This window comes from Thamnophis elegans, chromosome 2 (assembly GCF_009769535.1).
Source record: "Thamnophis elegans isolate rThaEle1 chromosome 2, rThaEle1.pri, whole genome shotgun sequence".
Classification (NCBI taxonomy): Eukaryota; Metazoa; Chordata; class Lepidosauria; order Squamata; family Colubridae; genus Thamnophis; species Thamnophis elegans.
In genome coordinates, this window is record NC_045542.1 from 33976943 (window position 1) to 33998236 (window position 21294).

The 21294-nt window shown below is 39.6% G+C and overlaps 1 protein-coding gene across 2 annotated transcripts; it reads left to right on the plus strand.

The window, feature by feature from the left end:
- Nucleotides 1-247: 247 nt before the first annotated feature.
- On the plus strand, nt 248-17389 carry DGKE (diacylglycerol kinase epsilon). 2 transcript variants are annotated; one of them, XM_032212339.1, is made up of 13 exons: nt 248-335; nt 762-857; nt 1403-1882; nt 4072-4231; nt 5794-5913; nt 7695-7838; nt 9075-9232; nt 10430-10481; nt 11318-11431; nt 13054-13125; nt 13879-14006; nt 15907-16018; nt 17074-17389. In XM_032212339.1, exons 3-13 carry the CDS (start codon nt 1425-1427, stop codon nt 17263-17265), a joined length of 1710 nt encoding a protein of 569 aa, XP_032068230.1. In that variant the 5' UTR covers nt 248-335; nt 762-857; nt 1403-1424; the 3' UTR covers nt 17266-17389. The 2 variants fall into 2 exon arrangements, with proteins under 2 accessions (XP_032068230.1, XP_032068231.1); XM_032212340.1 differs by having other exon boundaries at nt 1462-1882.
- Nucleotides 17390-21294: the final 3905 nt, after the last annotated feature.

Genomic DNA, 21294 nt, shown 5'->3' on the forward strand with positions numbered 1-21294 from the left:
ATAAGCCATGAAACTCAAAGGGTGTCTCACCCAGTTAGTCCCACAGCTTATTCCCGAGCGAGCAAGCAAGCACAAGAAAGCGATTTTCCCCTCCCCATCATTGTTCTTCCCAATCCTGTAAATTCCCCTCCCCTGCATCTTGCATCCATTCTAGCGCTTTTGGTGAGTGGCTGACTCGTCTCCTAGCAACCCACATCAGCACCCTCCCTTCCGATCCTCCTCCTCCCCCTCCCTCCTCTCCGGTTGAGTGAACTCTGGCTCCCGCCTCTTCCGTTTCCGCCGCCGTCGCCCACTTCTATGCCGGCTGAGTGCTATTGTTTCTCTGCGGGCACCAGGTAGGGGAGGTGCCGGGGGAGGGACAGGACGTCTCGGACGGGGCCGAGGGATGGAAAGAGGTTGTGCCGGGAGCAGTTAGAACAGCCTTCCCCGCTCTTTTTATAAGATGGACTACAACTTCCATCACCTTCGGCCGTCGATGGGATCCTCTTGGCTCTGCCTTCCAGGGCAGGGTTCACAAAAGAATCCATCCTGCGTCCAGCAGGGCAATTGCCTCCCAGTGTGTTGCTGAGGACGCTTGTTATAAAGGAAAAATTTGAAATTCCGATTGGTTTAAGTAACCTGCTTTCCTAGATACTTTGTGTGGTTCTGAGCTGCAGGTGCTAGCAGCTAAAGGTAGAGATAGGAGGAGGAGAAACTTCGGTTGAATAAATGAAAGGGACAGTCGTTTTAAAAGAACTTTTCTTCATTTTCCTCTGCTTCAGATGACTTGCTCTGGAGCTGCTGCAACTGACTGATTTGGGGATGCACAGACTGACATTGGAAATGAGAGGGGAATCAAGCTTTGTTTCATCCCGGTTGTGAGTATGCTATGCCTGTGTGTATAATGGAATTTCTGAATGGGTCCTCCTTCACAAATAATTGGTCTTTGATAGTCAGGAATAAGAAATATGCTAGCTTTGTGTTGAACAAAGAAGGAAAGAAACAAGATAGCATTGTTAGAAGCAAGGAGGAAAATGTAAGTTGTGTTTTTTTTTAATTGAGATGGTTGCAGTTTGAGTTGGGGATTGGCCTAGTATTTTGCTTATTTAATAAAATGGGAAAGACATTGGTTATAGCTGATAAGTGAGTACTGTTGTTACTGTGAAGAATAAATTGACATTGTCAAAGTGTGTGTAAAGGAGTAAATTATTGGTCTAAAGAGACTATCAATTTTTTTTTGATAAAGGATTCATCTGATTTAAGGAAAACTATTTCTTGATAGACAGTGATTAGATAATTAAGATAATTGAAATGAACACACTTGGTAATTTTTATACTGGGCCAATTAATGAGGTAATAACAGTAAAGACTATTTTAGGCCTACAAGTTAGTGTTATCTTACATGATTGAATTAATTATCTAGAGTGACAGTAAATCAATAGAAGATGGGAGAGGCTGAAAGCAGATCTAAATCATCTTCAGGATTCCTTCCAGAATGGAGTTTGGCCTTCTGGACTCTGTGTTCAGTGATGGTACCAGTGATGTTCACCTTGTGGTGCAGTTTTCGGCGATCTCGGAGGCAAGGACTTCTGCAGGTTGTCTTGCATAAAAGCAAACATGATTGGCAAGATATAGACTTCTTTAGCCAGCCTACCTATTGCTGTGTCTGCACTCAACATATTCTCCAGGGAGCTTTCTGCAACTGCTGTGGGCTGTGTGTTGATGAAGAATGCCTGAAGAAAGCTGATGGCCATTTCCTATGCAAGGAAATTGTGCCAAGAAACCAAGATGGGAGACCGGCTTCTATGGTGCACCATTGGATCCGAGGCAATGTTCCACTGTGTAGCTACTGTGTGGTGTGCAAACTACAATGTGGTACTCAACCTAAGCTCTGTGATTACAGGTAATGCTGCAGATTTAAAAATATCTGAGCAGTGGTAGAGGAAATAACTCAGCAATGTCACTTCCTTATTCTCTTTACATTTCTGAGACTTGTTCATTACATTGTGTTTTATGCAAGCCAATCATTATAGTTTGTTTAAATTGTCGCTTTTTAATTATGGATGGCAAATTTTTAATTGGGGAGATTTTTGCATATTCTTTTTATAGAATTGAATTATGCATGATTCTCGGCTTGCAATTTCCTGGGGCTTAAGAATAGGACAGGATTTTGCAAAAGCTACCTCTGATGGTGCTCGGGGTTTAACAAAGTTTTCACTGGAAACAAGCTTTGGGAGATAAGAGCAATGCAGTTCTACTTTGCAAAAATCCTGGTATAAAAAGAGCCACAAGATGTTGAGTCGCATCTCCCTAATATTTCCTGAAGACACTCCTGAGAACCAAAGCCATTTGGTTTTCTAAATAGCATCTCAAGTAGTCTTGGGTAGAAATTTCCCTGGTTTTTTTTTAAAGAACCATATTTTGTAGATATTCACATTTGAAAAACAAATGAAAAGAATGTAGTAGGTTAAATACAATCAATAAGAAACCTTTTGCATTCCAAGAAAGGAAAAAAATAAACCTGTTTGTTCTCTGAATATATTACTCTTAATTTAGCATGTGACTACCACTTTATATGTAGTCGCTGGAATGTTTTTCACAAGCATGTACTTTGTACACATCTTCACTCACTAATTGTTTTAGACTATTACTCAGCCTTCCTCAACTTGGGGCCCTTCACCTGTATTGCAACTGCATTTTGCTTGATTTATAAAACTTCTGTGGTATTTCATTAAGAACCAGTGTCAGAGTTAACAGACGTCATCAATGTTTGCTGGGAATTTTGGATGTTGTAGCCACAATCACAATATCCCTGAAGATAGGTTGATAGGAGGCTTCTGTAACTCTTCCTCACTTGAAAGGACCAGAGAATATAATTGTTGATGTCTGTACTGTGTCTTTTTCTTTCTTGGTATAATTGAGGACTATTTTTCCACAGTGTGACAATGAAGCTTTTAAAAACCTAAAATTACATACAATACCATAATGCAATATGAAAGGTATTCTTTTTCAATAGTATATCAGTTCTTCTATCTGTGAATATATAGCAGAACTGATCTGTATTTTCATAAATCTATTTTAATTATCCCTTACTAATTCATTTGTTATTTTTGTGCAGAATTTGAGTGTCTATTCTGTTGGCTGTTGAAAACTACCTTCTGCCAATTCTTAACTTAAGACCTTTTGCCTTCATTTGATGGTTGATTATCCTGTATTACTCTCTTTTAAAAGACAAAAATACATCTGTTATTTTTTCAGAATCAAACAGATGTGGTTTAGCTCATTATTCAACCCTGCAGGGAGAAAGTATTTTTATTAGAATATTGCCCAAAACATTGTCCAATGACATTCAAAATAACATATATGAACAATTATAAATGTTATTTTCTCTTTCAATGACTAACTGGCTCATTTTTGGATTATCGAAATAAACTAATCCTCCAACAGATCCATGTTTACTTGATAGAACATACAGTATATTGTCCATCTGTTGCTTGGAGGGTATTGAGCCTGCTTTTAGGAATTATTTCTCTTTTTTTTTCTGAAGTGGGTCTGACGTGATAATACCAACCCACCATTTTTGTTTTTTCTTTTGTTTTAAGCCAAGCTTCCTTTTATTAAAAACTACCTACCTTACTATTGATAAGTTAATTTATGCTTTGTCAGAACAAGCTGTTATTTTCTTTTTGTTCCTTTTTTGCTCTGTGGTATTAATGCTTGGGTTTGGCTGTACTAAACTCAGAGAGTATTCCACTTGTTTACATAGAACAATATATCTAAAAATTCCTTTTATTGATTCAATTATCAACTACCTTTGCCACTCAGAACACTGAAACAATGTTGGCAATCATGCAAAGTTGCTGGAAAAGTGAGGGCCGATGGAAGAGAGACTTATTTTCAGCAACATCCATCTGAAACTAATAAGAAAAGAATAGAGTTGATGTGCTTTAATTCAGTGGTTGAGTCATTGCACCATTTTTTGTTTAAGCCCCTCAAAAATGATATTGTTTCCCTAATTGTCCGGTAATAATATCTGAGAATGGAACCAGTCTTTCTTTGTTCTGATTGTTATTCTGACTGTTCTACTTTCAGGTGTATTTGGTGCCAGCAAACTGTACATGATGATTGCATGCAGAGTTCTTTGAAGAATGGGAAGTGTGAATTGGGAGAGTTTCGCAACCTCATTATCCCCCCAATTTACTTGCTCAAAGTCTGTCAGATGCGTAAAAGTAAACACATGAATGACTACAAGGTAAGTGCTACAGTGTCCTCAAGACCCAACTGGGGAGGCCTTGCATGCTGTGACCTGTGTCAGACCAAACCGAAGAGGAAAAATAGGATACATGTGTTGGATTAATTCTGTAGTTCACTGAGAAAAATAAAAGAGGAGAAAATGAAAGGAAGAACCTGTTGCATCAGTACAATATGTAACTTACATAAAGGGCTTATTAGCAACTTGGTATGAAATAGCTTCTCCAGAAAAGTTCACAAAGCATTATCTTTATGATAGTGACAGCTGCTTTTATTATCCATACTTTAGTTTATGTTTCATAGACTGGGTTGCTCTGTTGAAAATCTATATCTTAATTGTGCTTTTTTAATGTTACATTTGAAGATTTGAGTTAATATTTATGTAGTTATAGAACAGGACCCTTGCACTTCTTAATAGTTGGTTAATGGTGTACAAAAATATTCCTCTGATACAGGTTTTGGCAGCTACTGTAGTTCCCCTGATAAAAGATAATAAAATACATGTTAATAGGTTATAGCTTTACTCAGCTGCTCCTGGAATGACTGGGAAGTAAAAATTCATCCTATAGTAAGATCAAGGAATAAAATAAATGTTACCACTTGTTAATTGGCAAAAATGATAGAGGTTGATTTTACTATGGCTCTATCAAAGAAAGGCCAGCTTTTAAAGCACCCATTTGGGTGTTCTAGCTAATATTTTAATCTCTGTGCAAATTACACATAAATTACCATATTTTTGGAGTATAAGACGCACCCTTTTCCCTCAAAAAAGAGGGTGAAAATCTAGGTGCATCTTATACACTGAATACAGCATTTTTGGCCTCCCGAAACCCTGCTCCCTTTGCAAAAATGGCTGTGCATAGCCTTTAGGAGGCTTCCAGAGTGTTCCTGGGGACTGGAGAGGGCAAAAACGAGCGGAAAATGAGCCATTTTCTGCTCATTTTTGCCCCCCCCAGCCCCAAGGAGCACCCTATAAGCCTCCTAAAGGCTATGCATGCCCCCCCTTTTTTTGACAAAAAATGGGCCCATTTTTGAGAAAACCAGGCTGTTTTGGGGAGGTCTGCAGAGTGCAAAACCTTTTTTTAAATTTGCATCTTTAAAATATTGGTGCGTCTTATACTCCGAAAAATGCGGTAGCTTGATTGTGGTTTAAAAGACTTATACAGATCGGTTTTGCAATCTAAATATAGGCTCTAACATCTATTGTGGATATTAACTTTTCTGTACCTGTATATTAAGCACTACCAGGACAAATAGAAAGGATATGTTTGAGTTCTAACAGACTGTAGCTTATGTTGACTATTTCAAAATGGCAATCATATGAAAATCAGAATAAATCATATATGTGAATCATGGTTTAGTCTTACATTGAACAGGAAAATTGGTATTTCCTATAAATTATAAAGCAATTTATTTTTCTCTTAAGTAATTTGCAAGAGTACATTTTCTCTTTTCCAATTTTAAGAGTTAATTTTACAACAACATGAGGAAAAAAATAAGAGGGTGATGTTATTTTGTGACTATGCAGATCTAAATAGCTTGCTTCTGCCTTTTTTTCCCCAGCTATCTGAGTCTTATGGGAAAAATTGGACCCCAGTAATAATTCTGGTCAATATTCGGAGTGGAAACAATATGGGGGAAACACTGTTAGGACAATTCAAGATCTTATTAAATCCAATTCAGGTAATTGTATTGATACAATGAAACTGAAGATGAGGTAGATTTGTTCCTTAAGTAAGAAATCAAACATAACTTAAGACATCCTTAAGATTTGTTTTTATTTTTTAAATAGGGTAAAAAAATTAAAAACTCACTTAAGGAATTATTATCACTGTGATCAAGATGGATTCAATTGAAGAAACATGCATAACATTGCAGTATAGAAATGAGCATGATACTGTTCAGCGGGGTTTCTCAAGACACCGAGAATGAATTCCACAGATACCCTGTTTCCCTGAAAATAAGATCTCCCCAGATAATAAGCCCAATAAGGCTTTTGAGCGTATGCACTAAAATAAGCCCTCCCCAAAAATATTGCAATACAGCAGCAGCCAAGAGGTGACCACGCTGCCTCCTGCACCTCAAAAATAATAAGACCTCCCCAAAAATAAGGCCAAGTGCTTATTTCGGGGTCAAAAGAAAATAAGACTCTGTCTTATTTTGGGGAAAACACGGTATATAAATCTTCTAAATAAATAAATATAGTGCCCATATTATTTTACCGTACAATGATACCTTGCAAATATGCCATATCATTTGAAAAATGTTTTTCCAATTGTTTTGGAGACTACATTGTGACCAGCCCTGTTGCTCACAAGATTTAACAAATGTCACAAGATGGCAAATATTTTCCTTACGAAAGGATTTGTATAGCACTTTCTTTCAATAGTCACCACTTGGATAACATGCCATTCAGGGGTAAAGTCTAGCTGGTGTTACTGCCGGTTCGCATGTTTGTGTGTTGGATGCGCACTGTGTGCATGCACAATTCAATGAAAATTTTTCTGCACATGTGCAGAACTCAAAAACAAGAGACAGTGGCGACTGGGGAACCAGTTCGGAGGCATGTCCAGCCTGGGTCGTTGCTGGTTCTGCACCTCTGGTCCCATTGATGGTGAAACGTTAATGAATGCTGCAGAATAATTAGAGTGCACTTGCAGTACATTCTGTGGTAATGTAGAAGGACCCTTACTCCTTAACTTTTTATTTTTTAATTACAGCTTTTACCTCTATAGCTTTTTTCTTGAACACTTTCTTGAATATTTTAAAAAGAAAAGAAACAAGTGTGCTTTCCTTGTCCCTTCCATGCTTTGTTATATATTTCAAGCCTTTGCTAAAATCTTCAATTTACCATTGGAAATATTTCGAATTTTCTTCCTCTGTTAATTATCTGAACTCAACATGCTATCCCTTCAGTTTCTTGTTCCACAGGACTGGAAAATGTGCTTAAATGATTCCAGGTTCTCAGTGTTACTCTGCAGTGAATACATTCCAATAATCCATAGAGCAAAAATAATTTTCCTCTATTGTTTTTAAGGTCATAGTTCATGGCTTAGATGAATAGGCCTCATTTAACCTAATGGACTATTTTGTCCCCAGAGGTGAGTCTGGCCCCCAGTCTTGCCTTCTGCCAAATGTTGTGGGGATCAGAGAGTCGCACTGGGGTGGTTGGTGGCTTGAGAACCTACCCTCCACTTTTTAATTTCTCTTTTAACCCTGTTCTTATTTTGTTCTTCCTTCTTTTTAATTCTGTTTTTTACTACAGTATGTCTCTTTTATATGATTTTATGGCTTGCGGCCAGAATCACTTGGTAGTGAAATGAGCACTGTCTAAATTTGTTAGGTTAGGTTAGATTAGATGATTAGATTGACCAGAACCTATATTTGTAGGCATTTATTTAATCTGGAAAAAAATGCTTTCTACAATGTCATCTAACTAAATATTTTTTTAAATGTATTTTTAGGTGTTTGACCTAACCAAAACAACTCCAGCAAAAGCACTCCAGCTTTGTACCTGGCTACCTAGCAATTCTGTCAGAGTCCTTGTTTGTGGTGGAGATGGCACGGTGGGTTGGGTCCTGGATGCAATTGATGGCATGAAATTAAAGGTATGGTGTTTCAGAATACCTTGGCAACCCCTTTTCTTCTTTGTTATTCACAGATTTGCTTCTTTGCCAATTTGTTGCATCTCTTCCAGTAAAATATTGTCAGAATAATGCAGCAATATAATAGCTTTACCATAAAAATCTATTTCCTCACCCATGACTGAAATGTGTGTTTTGAAGCATACTTTTTCTACAATAAGTTCTGTCCTCTTTCCTGTGTCAGACAAATTTTTAAAATTTGCTATTTATAATATGCTAATTTCCTTAAAATTAAAATGGAGTATAAAGGTAAAGGTTTCCCTGTCCAGGAATCTCCGACTCTTGGGCGCAATGCTCATCATCATTTCAATGCTGAGGGGGCAACGTTGTCTGAAGACATTTTCCATGGTCATGTGTCCAGCATGAGTATACAACTATACTATAGTCGTATAGTATAGTCCAGCATGACTATACTATACGATTATATCCATCGAACACTGTTACGTTCCCACCAAAGTGGTACCTATTAATCTACTCACATTTGCAAGCTTTTGAACTGCTAGATGGGCAGGAACAGGAGCTCACCCTATTGTGTGGTGCTCAGGTCTTGAATCTAGGCTTTCCAGCTGACAAGTTCAGTGTCTTTAACTGCTGACTCATCACACCCTCAGAATGGAGACTATTCCCTACCCCACCCCCACCCCCAAGTGATATGTTCAGCCATCAAAATCCTTGTCCCTGAACCATATATTAATGCAAAAAGGCTGCTTCTAAGAGCCAGTTTGTTCTAATGGTTAAGATGCTGGCCTACACATTGGGAAACGGTGAATTCTAGCCCTGCCTTAGGCTCAAAAGCTAGCTGGGTGACTTTGGGCCTGTCACTCTTTTTCAGCCCAGCCTGAGGCTGTTGTGGGAAACATAGGAGGAGAAAGTAATATCAGGTATGTTCGCCACCCTGAGTTACTTACAAAGTATAAAAGTGGGATAAAAGTGAAATGTATGTATGTACGTATGTATGTATATATTTCAGTTCCTTCTTAGGCTGAAGCCTCAAGAGGCTTTGCAAATATTATCAGGTATATAGTTTTCCAGTTGTTTTCCTTAGAAGCCCAGACGTGCTGTTAAGGAAAAATCCTTGAAGCAGAATTGCAATTAGTGGCAATTCAAGCTCTCACTGAAATTTCAAGGATCAAAGATGTTAGGCAGCCAGGCATATAAAATCTCAACTCTTAACCCTGAATTAATGCTTCTATACCACAGGGGCAAGAAAGGTATGTCCCTCGGGTTGCGATTTTACCCCTGGGCACAGGTAATGACCTATCAAATACCCTCGGCTGGGACACTGGCTATACTGGGGAAGTTCCAGTGGAGCAGATTCTACACAACATCATGGATGCAGATGAAATCCGGTTGGACAGGTGAGTGCTTCAAAGCAAAACCTCTTTCAAACTCCAGCTCCTGCCTTCCAAAATAAAATTCCCCTTTGAATTGGATCGGGAATCCAATCCCTTGAAGTTTACCAAGGGCTTTCACATGGGTCTTTAGGAAACTGGAAGAACTTTCTTTTTCATTAAATACAAGTTTACATTATGGTTGCATTGGCATTAGAACATTTCTTGTATTGATTATTCTATTTCTAATATTGTTTTAAGCCATATATAATATCATGTATGTATGTATGTATGTATGTATGTATGGATGGATGGATGGATGGATGGATGGATGGATGGATGGATGGATGGATGGATGGATATATAAGCACAAAATCCCCTTGGTGGATTTTTTTTTATCATGCAGGGCATTTTTGGATTCTGCCAATTGAGGGTAAGGCAGCTTGGTCTGTGATCTATCAAAGCTTTCCATTTCCTGCATAATGTTTCCTCCAAGTCTGTGTTTATTATATTCACCTGACAGTCAAGGTGAAATTATTTTCAAGGATCTCTGAGACAAAAAGCAACATTATGTTAGCTAATCCATTCTTAATGAACAAAAATTAAGGGATAGTATTGTACATAGGTAGGCGGTGTGTGGCATCTAGATTATTAAGATGCCCATGGTCATCTCCATTCACAGCTGCTGGTCTTTCTGCCCCACCTGATTTTAATTAATATTTTAGGTTCTACATTTAAATACATTGAAAGCCAGCATTCTGTAAAACCACACAACAATCTTCAGCACCATCTTTGCTTATAAGCATTCCTCTGGGCTTCAGATAGGTATTAAAAAAATAAAAATATAGAAAAGCACCCACATCTCCATAAAAAGACAATGTTATTCTAAGAATTGGCGCAAGCATCTTGAGAAGCTAGAAAAGTAGCAAGGAACAATCTTTGCAGTTTGCCTTTGGGTGAAAGGAGTTATATGGCAAGATGTGCCCACCAAGATAAACATTTTGTGAATAGATCAGCCCATTCAAGTGGCAAATCTAAGGGCCCGCCACTCCCAGGTAACTCACAAAATGAACCCAGGAAGTCCTAAAAATGTATTGAAAACATTGTTCAGCAATTTTTCATTTCCCCTAAAAAACATTGCGACTTATTCAGAGTGCCATTCTTAGCTCTTTGTTTTCTGCTTGTTTTGCCATGTAAGATGCCAACCTGTGCGTTCTTTCTTAGGTGGAAGGTTCAGGTAATAAACAAAGGATACTACAACTTAAGAAAATTGAAGGTAAGGCTTGGAAATGTTTTTGTATAGTGATGAAAATGCTATAGCATAAGAACCTAATCCTCTCTGGGTAGGTGGGTAACTTCTAGTGATCTGCTTGGACCTGCTAGATTTTGGGATCCTTGGATCCAGAAAGATTCTTAAGCAAGCATGCTTGTTCAGGAGAACTGGGTAAAATTTAGAGCAATTCTAGTGTGAAGTACAAAAAAAGTGGATTATCTACTATTTGTAAGATTCTGCCAGCTCATAGGAGAAAAAAAAAACTACATTAACCTTTTTTCCTCTGAAGGCTTGTAATTGACAGTTTAGGAATGGGATATATCCATGTTAGTCTGAACTTGTGACATTTCAGGAGAAGAGAAGAATGTTGCTGGTGCAGAGATCCCCCCCCTCCCCATAGTTTTTCAGAGGGGATGTAATTCTCAACCATCCTACTCTCTGCCAGAGAATAAAATTTGGTCTAGTCTTCCTGCTGTTCCTTAGCTGCAAAGAGACATCAGAATTTTTTCCCTTTAATGTTGGTAAAGCGCAGCAGTGCTGAGCAGGAAGCAGAACAGAATGTTCAGATCCACACACATTCTTCAAAAATGACATTGCATGACCCGACTGGACTTCCTTTTTCAGCTTCAGGGCATTACTTAAACCCCAGGTCTTTTAAAACGAAAAACAAAAACAAATAGTGTTCCTTGACGTGTGTGTGTTTTGCAACACTGACTCTTACAATTTTTTTGAAAATTTATTATTTTCCAGTTTTGCATTGATTATTGATGGTTGGTGTTTCTCTCTCTCTCTCTCTCCCTCCCTCCCTCCCTCTCCCTCTCCCCCCCTCCTCTTTGCAGGTATTCACAATGAATAACTATTTTTCAGTAGGTCCAGATGCCCTCATGGCTTTAAACTTTCATGAGCACCGTGAGAAGACTCCGTCTCTTTTTACTAGCAGGATTATTAACAAGGTGAGTTGACTGAGCTCTGAATTCCGATATAGGTAGTCTTCAACTTTTACAACCACAATTGAGCTCAAAATTTCTGTGGCTAAGTGAGACAGTGGTTTCATGATGATGCCCTTTCTTGCCACAGCTGTTATGAGAATCACTGCAGTGGTTAAGCTAGTAACACAGTTGTTAAGTGAATCTGGCTTCTCCATTAACTTTGCTTGTCAGAAGATTGCAAAAGGTAAATCACATGACCCCGAGACTCTGCAACCATCATAAATATGAGCCAAGTGTCCAGATTTTGATCACATGATTACAGGGATGCTTCAACAGTTATAACTCTGAAAAAGTCATACATCACTTTTCAGTGCCATTATAATATTGAATGGTCACTTAATGAATCCTTGTAATTCAAGGATTACCTGAATTTACCTCTCATTCATCCAACTAAATCAGCTAAATAAACATAGTAAAACTGTACCCATTGTACATTGTACTGTACCGTACAGTATTTAGAGGAAGTAACTACCACATTTTTCGGAGTATAAGATGCACCAAGATTTTGAAGAAGCAAATTGAAAAAAAAGTTTTTGCACTCTGCAGCCTCCCAAAAAAAGACTCGTTTTTCATGAAAACGGGCCTGTTTTTGTAAAAAAAAAAAAGGGCATGCATAGCCTATGGAGTGCTTCTGGGGCTGAGGGAGGCAAAAATGAGCAAAAAATGGCCCGTTTTTGCTCATTTTTGCCCTCCCCAACACCCAGGAGCAATCTGCAAGCCTTCTAAAGGCTATGCACAGCTATTTTGCAAAGGGGGCAGGGTTTCAGGAGGCCAAAAATGCTGTATTCAGTGTATAAGATGCACCCAGATTTTCACCCTCTTTTTTGAGGGAAAAAGGTGTGTCTTATACTCCGAAAAATACAGTAGCTGAAAGTTAGCAGTAATCATCTAGTCCTAGTTCAGTATTCTTGATTGTTGCACTAAAATACTGTACTTTCTGGAGAATATATCTTACTATCTAATCTTCTTGTAGATAAGCATACTTTATTTTCTTTGATGGGATTCTGTGGTTTTCATGACTGTCTAATTTAGGACATTCTTAGTTTATCTCAGTCTGACAGGAGCATAACACAGGTATTCCTTGCACATTATGGTTGCAAAGGATGATGATTATTAAGTGAGGACTACCTGTATGTTGTTATCAATGTAATTTGACTCATCAGAAGATAAGAGTTCACAAGTTCTACCATGAAGGAAATCATCAAGATGTAGTATAAAGCTTATATACGATAACTGGAATGTGGATGCTCCCAAATTAGGAAATTGCAGAAAATGTTTTTTTTCCCTGCAGAATCACTAGTGGTGCTATGCATTGTTTCAGGTGGCCAGGGGCTTGGGTGGGGGTGGAGTGAAAAATATAACCGAGTCGCTTGTAGAAAGAAAGAGGATTTTCCTGTCCCTTTACATTAGAATTTTAAAAATCTGTTCACGGTAGTTAGCTCCTTCAAACTATTCCTATGCAATAATTCTGTGTAGTTCAAAAGCATTTGGAAACTAGGTGTGTCTGTAATTGGGGGGGGGGGGGGGAATAAGCCATCTGTCCAGTCTTCTCCTTCTTTAAAATCTCGCCTCTGTTTGTCTTGTAGGCTGTGTATTTTTTTTATGGAACCAAAGATTGCTTAGTTCAGGAATGTAAGGATCTAAACAAAAAGATTGAGGTAAGATAATTGTATTTCCTCTCTTCCCTAGAAATTTAATTTACCTGAGAAATAGCTTGTCATTTATAAAGAGATGGAATCAGAAATGGCATACATTAAATCAAGAATGTACAGTACATGGAAGGGCTTTAGTGGCATTCTGAGCAGATGGGCATCAATAAATATGTTTAGTAGCTTTTTAAATGAGGATTCTTTTTTTGTCCTAGACAGCAATCATTGGATGCTCACTTGTGCTTATTTGTGTTTTTTTAACCATATACATGAAACTTCCCCAGATCAATTCATTTTAAATCACATGGGAGAGTCACCCTTTATATGAAATCAGAATGTGATTGGTTTGTTTCTGGCTTAGCATGAGGTATGAATGGGTCCAATAAATAAATTGATCTTCCATAACAGACTAGGCCACATGGAGTTTCCTAGTCTGTTTTGTACTCCATTCAAGCCCCTGACCAATTCATAGACTTTATAATGCAAGAGCAGTGTTTAAAAAAACAAGGGAAAGCAAAATAACAACAGGCCAAATAAGCTAGGATTATTTTGCTTGTTTGCAAAATTGGTAGTGGTTTGATTGGAACACGTTTCTCAAATCATGTTTATCTCTGGCTTAGCATCATGGATGAGCCCAGAGGCCATACAAACTGATTGCTCGCCTTCCTTTATGTTCCCTTCTGATTTGCCCCCAGATGGCTAACCTTTTGAATTCATTCTCACAGGTGTAATTTACTAACACCCTGTTGTATATCTTTAAAGCTAGAGTTGGATGGAGAGAAGATCGACTTGCCCAGTTTGGAGGGGATCATAGTGCTAAATATTGCCTACTGGGGAGGTGGCTGTCGACTATGGGAAGGAATGGGGGATGAACTTTATCCTCTAGCAAGGTAGGTTAGTAATAAGTTGCATATAAATTATATACAGTTGGGAAGGTTCGGAGACTCTTGTATCCAGGGGTGAGTCATCCAAGCAGGATCATCTGATAGTTGTGTAGCTCGGTATTTTTAAAAAGATACTTCATACTTCTTTATTTTAGCTTGCCTTAGCAGCCTTTTTCCTTGTTGCTTAACAATGCAAATATCCCCAAAATGGCACAGATCTTCAAAAAGGAATAACAGGCTGTGGCTAAAGAGAGCCTCTCTTGGTTTAATAAAGATAATAGTCCTTAGCAAATGTTTAAGAAACGAAAGGCAGAACTTACTGTCCATTTGAAAAATAAATTCCAAAACGGCTACTTCCTCAACAGTTAATTGATTGCAGCCCTGCCCCCCACCCCCAGCTGTCGGCACACCGGCAGCTTCAAAGCACAGCTCCTGAAGCTACTTGCTATATGGAGGGTAGTGTGGGATGATTCTAGGACTTTCCCTAACCCAGGACAGTCATATAAACGAAAAGAATGCCAGTTCCTTCTATTGGTAAGTTGGGCATGTCATTTACCGTATTTTTCAGAGTATAATATGCACCGAAGTATAGTACGCACCAAGATTTTGAAGAGGTACATTTAAAAAAAAAGTTTTTTCACTCTGCAGACCTCCCAAACCCTCTGCATGCCTCATTTTTTGTGAAAAAGGAGCATGCAGAGAGTTTAAAAGGCCTGCAAAGTGTTCTGGCGGGGGGGGGGGGGGCAAAAACGAGCAAAAACCGCCCCTTTTTTCATGAAAACAGGGCCCCTTTTTGCCAAAAACAGGGCATGCATAGCCTTTAGGAGGCTTGTAGAGTGCTCCTGGGGGTGGGATGGGGAAACAAGCAAAAATCAGCCATTTTCCACTTGTTTTTGCCCTCCCCAGCCCCCAGGAGCACTTTCTAGGCCTCCCAAACCCTCTGCACATCCATTTTTGTGAATGGGGCGGGGTTTTGGGAGGCAAAAAGTACCTTATTCTGTGTATAAGATGCACCCAGATTTTCACCCTCTTTTTTGGGAGGAAAAGGTGCACCTTACATATTGAAAAATACGGTAGTTGGCCATCATAAAAAAGAATCACTTAAAAAGACTCACTAGAGTAGAGCCTAATGCTGGGAACGATTGAGGGCAAAAGAAGAAGGGGATGACAAAGAATGAGATGGCTGGGTGGAGTCAGTGAAGCTGCAGGTGTGAGCTTCAATGGACTCCGGGGAATGGTAGAGGACAGGAAGGCCTGGAGGAACATTGTCCATGGGGTCACCATGGGTCAGACACGACTTCACAATTAACAACAAAAAGGAATAATTTGTTCCAATAGAAGAGATAGCACTGATGAAGTTACCTAATTTGGTAATGAAAAATCTATAAAAAAACAAAAAACCAAGCCTCGAGGGTCCCAAGGATCCCACAGAATAATTTGTTCCATCCCCAATTCTTGGCTTGGTGTTCACACTTCCTCATTCTTGCCAGATAACAACATCTAGATCAGGAGTGTCAAACTCACATCGTCACAATGGTGTCCCATGACGTATTGTGACTTTTCCCCCCTTCGCTAAACGGGGGTTGTGCATGGCCAGCGCATGACACATCCAGCCCGCAGGCCGCGAATTTGACAGCCCTGATCTACATCATCACCTCAATTTTCTACCTCCTTTCCTTTCTGACATTCAAACACTTTTCTGCAAATAGAGGCTTGAGAAGTTGGATTGGGAAGCAAAATGTAGGCCATACCTACCCATTTGGGTTTCTCAGCATACCTTCTCAATCTGGGGATGGGTGGGAGCTGCTATTTACTATTGGCAGGGCTGTGATTCACATAATCAGGCAACCTTTTTGACAATTGGGTCCAGGATGTCTACTGATCCTAAGCTTTCCTTGTCCTCCAGGCATGATGATGGACTGCTGGAAATTGTTGGAGTCAATGGCTCATTTCACTGTGCACAAATTCAAGTGAAGCTTGCAAATCCTGTCCGGCTGGGACAGGCCCATACAGTAAGGGTATGTTGCATATCTCTGTGGCTGTTCTCCGTACTCTGGATTGAATCTTTTATTTGGAGCTCAAGAATGAAACAGAAAATGTGTTGGGAAAAGGCAGGGCTTGTTTCTCTTGTTTCTTGTTCAGGGCATACTGTTGTCTCATTCAACTCTATCCTTTAATGTCTCATTCAGCTCTATCCTCTATCTTTAAAATCTCCTATTTATTTCTTCCTCCAGAAGAGTTTAGAAATTGTTCCACTTTTTTCAATAAGCTCTCATGAGTTTTCTAGCTTTCATTTTCATGCCAAAGAGGAAGCAATCTGCAGACTAGATTTTTGCTTTAGGAAAGCCTCTCCTGCCACCTTGCTGCCTTTCTCTTTGTTGGTTACAAAGAAAAGTGACTTGGAGCAAGTCTCCCTGCCTCCCCCCCCTCTCTCCCCCTTCTCTCTCTCCCTCTCTCTCTCCCTCTCCCTCTCCCTCCCTTCCTACCCCACCCCACCCCACCTCACCTCATAGGGCTGTTGTGGGGAAAATAGGAGAAGGAAGGAAGGAGTATTAAGTCTGTTCACTGCCTTAAGTTACTTAAAAAGTAATAAAGGCATACAATTCTAATAATAAATACAAAATATATGCAAACCTGAAGGGACCATGGGAAAGGGGATTTGTTCATATAGTTTGGTTTCTCCCTTGAATAGAGGAGTATTAATAGGGGAAAATTAATTACATTGCACTAAAGTGCATACTAAATATATTTAGTATAGAGCTGTGATGGCGCAGTGGTTAGAGTGCATATTGTAGGCTGACTGCCGATTGCCAGCAGTTCAAATCTCACCGACTCAAGGTTGACTCCAGACTTCCAAGGTAGGTAAAATGAGAACCCAGATTGTTGTTGGAGGGAATATGCTGACTCTTAAACCGCTTAGAGAGGACTGTAAAGCACTGTGAAGCAGTATATAAGTCTTAATTGCTATTGTTATTAGCATTCTGTGTGAAAACAGTTTCCTGGACTGACTTAGTTCTCACATTCCACAGTCTTCTACTGTTACTTAACTTCTCTTTTGTTTTTTCCATTTCAGTTGATCTTGAAGAACTCAAAGATGCCAATGCAGGTGGATGGGGAACCTTGGGCACAAGGCCCTTGCACCATCACTATTACTCACAAGACCCACGCACTGATGCTCTATCACTCAGGTGAACAGACAGACGACGAGGTGTCCAGTGTGTCTGAACAGGAGCTGACAAAAGATCAAACTGATGAAGACACATAGATCTTGATCCAGGCTTGGCCTGTTAACTAGTAATGGTAGTTCAGCATGGCTTCTGCTGAAGAACCCTTGCACTACGATCGTGGCTCTCACAGAGGCTGTACCATCTCTGCTTTTATGAACGGCACAGGAATAATAAAAAAGCTAGACTTTTGAGGTGTATCCCAAAATCTGAGCCAAGTTCAGCATTCCAGCTTTGATAGAGATATATCTATATCTCTCTTTCTATGTGTGTGTATATATATATATATAGCATCAAGAAGAAAAACAGCAGGGTGGAGGAACCTTTCGTGGTAACCGTTTATTGATGCTCTTTTTAGTAGACCTTGAAAAAGTGTGTGTAGTCCTGCGTAATAGTAATCGTTACCAGGTTTGTAATTTGAGGCTTGAAGGCAGTTCTTCCACTAACTGTCCAAAGCCACTTATGGCAGGGAGGGGTTTCAAATACTATCCTCCTGCAGACCTAGCACTGCCTGATCAGGAATATTATATGGAGTCAGCTGTTCCTTTTCTCTCCTTTCCTCGCCTCTTTTGGTAATGCATTCCATTTTTTTTCCCCAGACCTTAACATGGGACGGTGCCGGGACCATTATTTTTTGCTCTCTTTTTGAAAATGGAAGGGTGAAAAATGGGGAAAAGTTGTATGAGGGGAAAAAACCTTCATAAATGTTGCAGAGCGCTCCTGTGGGCAAAAACTATGTCTGCATTAGGTTCACAAACAGCTTCGAGTTCAGTGTTATTGAATAGGTAGTATTATTGGTGGCCAACCTGCTGCAGACTACGCCGGTTGATATCCTTACCTTCTTTGCAATCCTGAATAGAGCAAGGGCTAGATTTGTATGCTGCCTATTCAGTCAATATTGGTAAGGTATTTGGAGTTCTCAACGGAAAATGTTTGTTATTTGGAATATTATTTTTTTAGGTTTTTTTTTTATGATGTGCTTTGTTTCTAATGTCTGTTACACTGGTTTATTTACAGAAATGACAGTTCTAATTAGGACTCCTCAGTTAACTGTTTCAACTTTGGAAATTGCTTTTAGATTCATTTGATAGGAAACGCAGGTTGCTGCTAGAATGCAAAATGTAAGGAAGTTACCCTGTTTTCCCGAAAATAAGACCTCTCTGTATAATAAGCCCAATCGGGCTTTTGAGCGCATGCACTAAAATAAGCCCTCCCCTGAAAATAAACCCTCCCCGAAAATATTGCAACACAGCAGCCACCATGAGGTGACCACACTCGCTTTCCTGCACCTCAAAAATAATAAGATCTCCCTGAAAATAAGGCCAAGTGCTTATTTCGGGAGTCAAAAGAAAATAAGACCCTATCTTATTTTCGGGGAAACACGGTAGCAAACACCTTACAGGATCTTATAGGAATTTAGATAAGAACAAAGATACACTGAGATTTCAGCATTGTTCTTTTAGAACTTTCAGATGTATAACAATAGGTGGATTTTGTGGTATTCCAGCTATTTGTATTACTGTGTTTTTAATATTTTGGCACTTTCCACAGGGTGGGGGTGGGGACTTGGCGGCTCCCGATAACCTCAAAAAATGCCACCTTTTTGACAGCCTGGATATTTGAATGAGAATAGGGAGAGCATTTTTATTAATTTCCCCCTCAATCCTCCAGTATAGTAACCGCATTATTCCAGGGTCCCCCAACATTCTGGAGATGCTTGTCAAGGGCTTAATAGGAGTGGGGGAGTTAGAAGAATCTGTTAGTGGAATGTACTTGCTCAACGGAATACTGGATCTAAGGTGAGCATGCTTAAATTAATGTACACAGCTGCTATTGCTTTACTGTAGGCGCAATCTATCAGGAATTCTCTATGCCTAGATAGTACTAAAATAACATCTGCACAGGGCTAAATTTCTGTTGATAAGATACAGTCCTAGTAAATTGTGCCATTGATCCAAACACTGGTTTTCTTGTCCTTTTAGGGAATTTTGTGTGTGTGTGTGTCTCTTGAAAGGACTCTTTTAAAGCTTGCTAGCCACTTGAATAGTATAAATCCATGTTTTGAAACTATGATATAGCTTAAATTAAGATTGATTCACTTATTTGATGGTTGGGAAGTATTTAAATGTTTTGATAAATCAGGCACGGTTAAATACTTTTGTGGGATACCAATGCATGAACCGATATGTTGAATATGAGGGTCTTGGTTACTTGTAGCTAAGTGAATGCAAGGGACAAGCATCTGTTAGAGGCAGCAAGAGTATGTGTGTTGAACAGTTTTATTAATTACTGCAATTTTATTTTTTTCAGTCTTCATGCTACTTGATGATTATCATAGTATTTATCATAGTATTATTGTTACTTTAATAGTTTACATGGATAAGTATATTATTCATAGGATATTTGTGTCCCTGATTATCTTCTGTTTGTACAAGATTTATTTATTCAATTTAGATAGCCCCTCCATCTCGCCAAAAGCACAGCAATACATATATATAGAAGTCCATATTGAAAACACATCTCTAGCACAAGATAATAGTAAAATACAAACAGTTTATGTAAGCAGTGCCACTAGGTGAAATACTCCAGTACTTGAGAGCATTGCTGGTCAGATCAGCTAGTCTGCATTTTTCTTGCACTGGTTGTAGAGAATGCTCTGTCCTCTGTGACATCCTCGCTGGGGGAAGACTAAAAATACCCTTGTTCCTTCTCATGCTTTATCAGAAGCTGTTATAAAATTCTTGCCATTAATCAGAATAATCAGAAAAGACATACACTTAAGTCCTCAAGTTACAACTCATCACTTGAGGACAGTTCAGAGTTATTAAGCAAAATTACATACTATGCATCCTTGAAGTTAATACTTCCACACTGTCCCTGCAGTCCCGTGATGGCATTTCGGGCAGACAGTTGGCGACTCGTTTGCACTTACGACAGATTGCTAAGTGTCCTGAGATCGTGATTGTCAGCTGGGGCGACGCAGTGGTTAGTGGTTAGAATGCTGACTGCCGGCTGCATTTGGCATTTTGAATCTCACCAGGCTCAAGGTTGACTCAGCCTTCCATCCTTCCAAGGTGGGTAAAATGAGGACCCAGATTGTTGGGGGCAATAGGCTGACTCTGTAAACCACTTAGAAAGGGCTGTAAAAGTACTGTAAAGCGGTATATAAGTCTAAATGCTATTGCTATTTGCAATCTTCTCTTCCCGGTTTCCCCAGAAACTTAGTGCAGAAGTCACCAGGCCTCTGTCGCCTGCAAAAGGGATCCCCCTCCTCTCCTGGAGGTGGAGGGGACATTCTGCATGGGGCTGGAGAAACAAAGACCTTCGAGATTTTCTCCAGCCTAGCACACCTCACACACACACACACCCATGCAGTAGGGAACTCCAACACTGGAGCGGAGAAAAGAAGCTTGCATTCTGAATATCCGATCCTCTTTCTAACCTTTCTACCTACTTCAGAAACGTCGGGTTCGTAGCTTTCCAACCAGAAAAACCAGAAAACACAATGTTTCCGTAAAACAGTAAAAAAGGCTCTTTCTGACCTTTCTTGCCTTTGGAAACATCACAAGAGCTGGTCGGTCCCATCCCCCCCCACACACACACAATTGTTCTAAATCCTAGCAGAGACTCTCTTCACCACTCAGAAACATCACGTTATTAGCTTTTTGTTTCTCTATTTTTTCCAGCCTTTCTATTATTCAGAAAAAAATCACATTTGCCTGTTTCCCCAAAAATAAGACCTCCCCATATAATAAGCCCAATTGGACTTTTGAGCGCTTGCGCTAAAATGAGCCCTCCCCCAAAATATTGCAACACAGCATCAGCCATGAGGTGACCATGCTGGCTGTCCCTTGCACCTCAAAAATAATAAGACCTTCCCGAAAATAAGGCCAAATGCTTATTTTGGGGGGGGGGGGGTCAAAAGAAAATAAGACCCTGTCTTATTTTCAGGGAAACACGGTACCTTCCTAACCAGAAAGCTAGCAAATGCAATGTATCTGAAGAGTAGAGAGCTCACACACAGGGGAGGAGAGAGTCGTGCTGGGGAAGGGGAAGAACGCTCGGATCTT